Source organism: Oncorhynchus keta, chromosome 35 (assembly GCF_023373465.1).
Source record: "Oncorhynchus keta strain PuntledgeMale-10-30-2019 chromosome 35, Oket_V2, whole genome shotgun sequence".
Taxonomy (NCBI): domain Eukaryota; kingdom Metazoa; phylum Chordata; class Actinopteri; order Salmoniformes; family Salmonidae; genus Oncorhynchus; species Oncorhynchus keta.
In genome coordinates, this window is record NC_068455.1 from 67856277 (window position 1) to 67863308 (window position 7032).

Sequence of the window (7032 nt, forward strand, 5' to 3'; positions counted from 1 at the left end):
TCTTTAACCAGGTACATTAGACCTCTCTAGTAATATAATGTATCTCTTTAACCAGGTACATTAGACCTCTCTAGTAATATAATGTATCTCTTTAACCAGGTACATTAGACCTCTAGGAATATAATGTATCTCTATGACCAGGTACATTAGACCTCTCTAGGAATATAATATATCTCTATAACCAGGTACATTAGGCCTCTCTAGGAATATAATGTATCTCTATGACCAGGTACATTAGACCTCTCTAGGAATATAATATATCTCTATAACCAGGTACATTAGACCTCTCTAGTAATATAATGTATCTCTATGACCAGGTACATTAGATATCTCTAGGAATATAATGTATCTCTATAACCAGGTACATTAGACCTCTCTAGTAATATAATGTATCTCTTTAACCAGGTACATTAGACCTCTCTAGTGATATAATGTATCTCTTTAACCAGGTACATTAGACCTCTCTAGTAATATAATGTATCTCTTTAACCAGGTACATTAGACCTCTCTAGTGATATAATGTATCTCTTTAACCAGGTACATTAGACCTCTCTAGTGATATAATGTATCTCTTTAACCAGGTACATTAGACCTCTCTAGGAATATAATATATCTCTATAACCAGGTACATTAGACCTCTCTAGTAATATAATGTATCTCTTTAACCAGGTACATTAGACCTCTCTAGTAATATAATATATCTCTATAACCAGGTACATTAGACCTCTCTAGTAATATAATGTATCTCTTTAACCAGGTACATTAGACCTCTCTAGGAATATAATATATCTCTATAACCAGGTACATTAGACCTCTCTAGGAATATAATGTATCTCTATGACCAGGTACATTAGGCCTCTCTAGGAATATAATATATCTCTATAACCAGGTACATTAGACCTCTCTAGTAATATAATGTATCTCTTTAACCAGGTACATTAGACCTCTCTAGGAATATAATATATCTCTTTAACCAGGTACATTAGACCTCTCTAGGAATATAATATATCTCTATAACCAGGTACATTAGACCTCTCTAGTAATATAATGTATCTCTTTAACCAGGTACATTAGACCTCTCTAGTAATATAATGTATCTCTTTAACCAGGTACATTGGAGCTGACGGCCCAGCCGGAGCCCTCGACTACATCTCCTTCTCCAGCGCTCTCTACGGAGAGAGCGACTTGTAAACCCCCTCTCCTCCTCCTCTTCCTTTTCTCCTCCCTTTATCTTCCCCCTCTCCTGTATGGAGAGAGCGACTTATTTCCCTCCTCTCCCTTCTCCTCTCCTCCTCTTTCCCCTTACTTGTCCTCCCTCTATCCTCCTCCTCTCAGTCATCTGAAGTTTCCCTAATTTTAAACCTTCCTCCATGTTGTCCACACTTCCCAGAGAGGAAGAGACGGTGGGAGGCTTTACTCAAATCAAAACTCAGAGACTCACCATGTCCTGTTTAGGTCTGTCTGGATATCTTACTATTTAACTGTCATCCCTCTCTCATTCATACTGTCATCTGTACTGCACCAAGTGCCTGATGAGCCAGAACACCTGCAGTCACACGATAATCCGCTTCACATTAACCTTTAGTATGATCAGCAGGACAGAGAGATCACAAAGGAAGAACATAAATAAAGAAAAATACTAAAATGGTTGAACAGTAGCAGAGTATTGGAGCACAGCCCCTCTGGCCCTACACTCTTAGGAAAAAGGGTTCCAAAAGGGTTCTACCTGGAACTAAAAAGTGTTCTTCAACGGGCTCTCCTATAGGGACAGCTGAATAACCCTTTTAGGTTCCAGATATCACCTTTTTTTCTAAGAATTTACACCTGTCCTCCTCTCAGAATATTAAAATATGTTTTGGTAAAATGGCTTACAAAAATGTGGAAGAAGATTGGTTGGTTATGTATTGTTGCAGATGCATATTGTGTTTATACTGTAGTGGAAATGCTGTCCAATCTGATTGGTTGAATCCCCCCTTACACCCCAACTTCTTCATAGCACCCCTTATCCCAGAAGACATGCCCCTTCCTTTCCATAGAAACTTGTAATGTTGTGCCAACGTTTTCATAACGTTGTCATTAAGTAGGTATCCCAACTATCCAAGATATACATGTTGAGTTATATTATGTGTAAGAAAGCCATGCAGTCTCAAGCTCACCTTCAACTCAGACAGACAGACCGTAGTACCTGTTGTCAACCATTAATGTTATGTTAACATTAGTTGTCAATAATCAAATTTAGCCTGTGATTTTAGGGATTATTTTGTTTGGACGCACCCTAAATGAATGCAGTAGATCTGATGACCCCCCCAATAGGCCCAACAAGAGAGAGCAACCTGAGTAATGCATTGTGGGTAAGAGTTAGTCAACCACTGGTCACCCGTCACCCTACAGACAGGAAAGCTCATTTTGTTTGAAGGACAGGACGTCACCTCTCTCCTCTGCCACCCTCTATCATCACTCCCTTCGTATTGCAGTTGTCTGAGAGAGAAAGACAGAGAGAGGTGTTAAATAGAGAGAGAGAGAGAGCGAGAATGAGACAGAACGCAAGAGAGAGAGAGAGAGGGCAGGAGACAGGACATCAGGTAAAGAGATATGGTGAACCATAGTTAGGCCCCAGACTTCGTCCAAAATGGCACCCTATTCCATATGTAGTGCACTACTTTTGACCTGATCCAAAGTAACCAAATTTACTATGTAGGGAAGAGGGTGTCATTTGGTACAGAGACAGCATCTGTAACTCCCATGTGTATGAATTCTTTATTTTCCTCATCTGTCTTCTCTATTATGCCCCTCCTCTCCTCCTCACTTTATTCTGTTCTATCACCCAGTCCAAGAGCTTGCTTCCACACCATCCATTTCAAAGTTAAAGACACACACCTTGGAATAAATGTAAAAAAGGGAAACTATATTACTATGTGAAGTTTTGTGTTGTGTTTTTATTTCCCATTGTTCACCATAAAAGGAGTGGCAATACTGTTGACTTTAGACCAGTTGCAACTGTTCACAAGTACAACCAATCCAGGATAGTTTAAATAATTAGTAAATAGTAAATTAGTAAATAATTAATTAAAAATAAATACAAGAACTGTAATACTTGTATGAATGTAAACACTGTAATGTGACTGTAAGATTAGTAAGACTTATAGTGCTTTCAGAAAGTATTCAAATTGATATAATTATCATATTTTTGTTAACGACCTACACATAATTATCTGTATTGTCAAAGTGGGAGAAAAAATGTAACATTTGTAAAACAAGTTATCTTGATTAGGTAAGTATTCAACCTCCTGAGTCAATACATGTTAGAATCCCTTTTGGCAGTGATTACAGCCGTGATTCTTTCAGGGTAAGTCTCTTAATTAAGAGTGATTACAGCCGTGATTCTTTCAGGGTAAGTCTTTTAAGAGTGATTACAGCCGTGATTCTTTCAGGGTAAGTCTCTAAGAGTGATTACAGCCTTGATTCTTTCAGGGTAAGTCTCTAAGAGTGATTACAGCCGTGATTCTTTCAGGGTAAGTCTCTAAGAGTGATTACAGCCGTGATTCTTTCAGGGTAAGTCTCTAAGAGTGATTACAGCCGTGATTCTTTCAGGGTAAGTCGTGATTACAGCCGTGATTCTTTCAGGGTAAGTCTCTAAGAGTGATTACAGCCGTGATTCTTTCAGGGTAAGTCTCTAAGAGTGACTACAGCCGCGATTCTTTCAGGGTAAGTCTCTAAGAGTGATTACAGCCGTGATTCTTTCAGGGTAAGTCGCTAAGAGTGATTACAGCCGTGATTCTTTCAGGTAAGTCTCTAAGAGTGATTACAGCCGTGATTCTTTCAGGGTAAGTCTCTAAGAGTGATTACAGCCGTGATTCTTTCAGGGTAAGTCTCTAAGAGTGATTACAGCCGTGATTCTTTCAGGGTAAGTCTCTAAGAGTGATCACAGCCGTGATTCTTTCAGGGTAAGTCTCTAAGAGTGATTACAGCCGTGATTCTTTCAGAGTAAGTCTCTAAGAGTGACTACAGCCGCGATTCTTTCAGGGTAAGTCTCTAAGAGTGATCACAGCCGTGATTCTTTCAGGGTAAGTCGCTAAGAGTGATTACAGCCGTGATTCTTTCAGGTAAGTCTCTAAGAGTGATTACAGCCGTGATTCTTTCAGGGTAAGTCTCTAAGAGTGATTACAGCCGTGATTCTTTCAGGGTAAGTCTCTAAGAGTGATTACAGCCGTGATTCTTTCAGGGTAAGTCTCTAAGAGTGATCACAGCCGTGATTCTTTCAGGGTAAGTCTCTAAGAGTGATTACAGCCGTGATTCTTTCAGGGTAAGTCTCTAAGAGTGATCACAGCCGTGATTCTTTCAGGGTAAGTCTCTAAGAGTGATCACAGCCGTGATTCTTTCAGGGTAAGTCTCTAAGAGTGATCACAGCCGTGATTCTTTCAGGGTAAGTCTCTAAGAGTGATTACAGCCGTGATTCTTTCAGGGTAAGTCTCTAAGAGTGATCACAGCCGTGATTCTTTCAGGGTAAGTCTCTAAGAGTGATCACAGCCGTGATTCTTTCAGGGTAAGTCTCTAAGAGTGATTACAGCCGTGATTCTTTCAGGGTAAGTCTCTAAGAGTGATCACAGCCGTGATTCTTTCCGGGTTAAGTCTCTAAGAGTGATCACAGCCGTGATTCTTTCAGGGTAAGTCTCTAAGAGTGATCACAGCCGTGATTCTTTCAGGGTAAGTCTCTAAGAGTGATTACAGCCGTGATTCTTTCAGGGTAAGTCTCTAAGAGTGATCACAGCTGTGATTCTTTCAGGGTAAGTCTCTAAGAGTGATTACAGCCGTGATTCTTTCAGGGTAAGTCTCTAAGAGTGATTACAGCCGTGATTCTTTCAGGTAAGTCTCTAAGAGTGATTACAGCCGTGATTCTTTCAGGGTAAGTCTCTAAGAGTGATCACAGCCGTGATTCTTTCAGGGTAAGTCTCTAAGAGTGATCACAGCCGTGATTCTTTCAGGGTAAGTCTCTAAGAGTGATTACAGCCGTGATTCTTTCAGGGTAAGTCTCTAAGAGTGATTACAGCCGTGATTCTTTCAGGTAAGTCTCTAAGAGTGATTACAGCCGTGATTCTTTCAGGTAAGTCTCTAAGAGTGATTACAGCCGTGATTCTTTCAGGGTAAGTCTCTAAGAGTGATCACAGCCATGATTCTTTCAGGGTAAGTCTCTAAGAGTGATTACAGCCGTGATTCTTTCAGCTGCCTTTTTGCATTATTATTATTTTTACATTTTTCAAGCTCTGTCAAGTTGGTTGTTGATCATTGATAGACGGCCATTATTAAGTCTTGCCATAGATTATGAAGCTGATTTAAGTCAAAACTGTAACTAGGCCACTAGGAAACATTCAGTGTCGTCTTGGTAAGCAACTCCAGTATATATTTGACAACATGTTTTAGGTTATTGTCCTGCTGAAAGGTGAATTTGTCTCCCAATGTCTGTTGGAAAGCAGACAGAACCAGGTTTTCCTCTTTCTTGCCTGTGCTTAGCTCTACTCTGTTTATTTTTATCCTGAAAAACTTCCCAGTCCTGAATGATTACAAGCATACCCACAACATAATGCAGCTAACACAATGCTTGAAAATATGGACAGTGGTACTCAGTACTGGATTTGCCCCCAACATAACACTTTGTATTCAGGACAAAAGTGAATTGCTTTGGCACATTTTTTTTGCAGTATTACTTTAGTGCCTTGTTGCAAAAAAGATTGGCACACCTGTATTTGGGGAGTTTCTCCCATTCTTCTCTGCAGATTATCTCAAGCTCTGTCAGTTTGGGTGGGGAGTGTCGCTGCACAGCTATTTTCAGGTCTCTCCAGAGATGTTCGATCGGGTTCAAGTCTGGGCTCTGGCTGCGCCACTCAAGGACATTCAGAGACTTGTCTCGAAGCCACTCCTGCATTGTCTTGGTTGTGTTCTTTTGGTCATTGTTCTGTTGGAAGGTGAACCTTGGCTCCAGTCTGAGGTCCAGAGCGCTCTGGAACAGGTTTTCATCAAGGATCTCTCTCTGTACATTGCTCCATTAATCTTTCCCTCAATCTTGACTAGTCTCCAAGTCCCTGCCGCTGAAAAACATCCCCATAACATGATGCTGCCACCGCCATGCTTCACTGTAGGGATGGTGCCAGGTTTCCTCCAGACGTGATACTTGACATTCAGGGTTCAATCTTGGTTTCATCAGACCATAGCAAAGGGTTTGAATACCTAAGTAAATAAGGTATTTGTTTTTTATTTTCAATAAATATGCAAACATTTCTAAAAAACAGTTTTCGCTTTGTGTGTAGATTGATGTGAATTATTATTTTTTGAACAAGAAGGAGAGTGATGCATCAGATGACCTGGCCTCCACAATCCTCCGACCTCAACCAAAATGAGATGGTTCAGGATGAGTTGGACCGCAGAGAGAAGGAAAAGCCGCCACCAAGTGCTCAGCATATGTGGGAACTCCTTCAAGACGGTTGGAAAAGCATTCCAGGTGAAGCTGGTTGAGAGAATTCCAAGAGTGTGCAAAGCTGTCATCAAGGCAAAGTGTGGCTATTTGAAGAATCTCAAATATTAAATATATATTTTTTGGTTACTACATGATTCCATATGTTTTTTCATAGTTTTGATGTCTTCACTATTATTCTACAATGTAGAAAATAGTACAAATAAAGAAAAATCCTTGAATGAGTAGCTGTTCTAAAACTTTTGACCGGTAGTGTATTTCCAGCTTTAGCTGAGATAATGAGCAAAGCATATTTTTTTTACAGCACCTTACACAACATGTATATACACTCATTTCCCTAATCAGCCCATTCACTGTGTCCAATTTGAAATATAGTTGAGTAGTGGAAACCAGAGTCTATCAAACCTGGGCTGTCTCTTGTGGAGGTCATAAGTAGGCTTTTCAAGAGGGAGAAAGTCAACAATCTGGTCAATCCACATTTTAAATGTAGGAGAAAAATTAGATGCCCACAGTAGGAGAATACATTTCTTAGCAAAGTATGTGATAGTCATGAACATATTTTCTCT

The 7032-nt window shown here is 39.9% G+C and overlaps 1 protein-coding gene across 1 annotated transcript in view; it reads left to right on the forward strand.

Moving 5' to 3' along the window:
- The window catches only part of LOC118369182 (alpha-actinin-3-like), a 79423-nt gene extending 76503 nt beyond the window's left edge, over positions 1-2920 (forward strand). Inside the window, exon 22 of the mRNA XM_052497378.1 lies at positions 1110-2920. Within this exon, the coding sequence (XP_052353338.1) occupies positions 1110-1191 (82 nt within the window). The 3' untranslated portion in view covers positions 1192-2920. The remainder of the gene's footprint in view (positions 1-1109) is intronic.
- The last annotated feature ends 4112 nt before the right edge of the window (positions 2921-7032 follow it).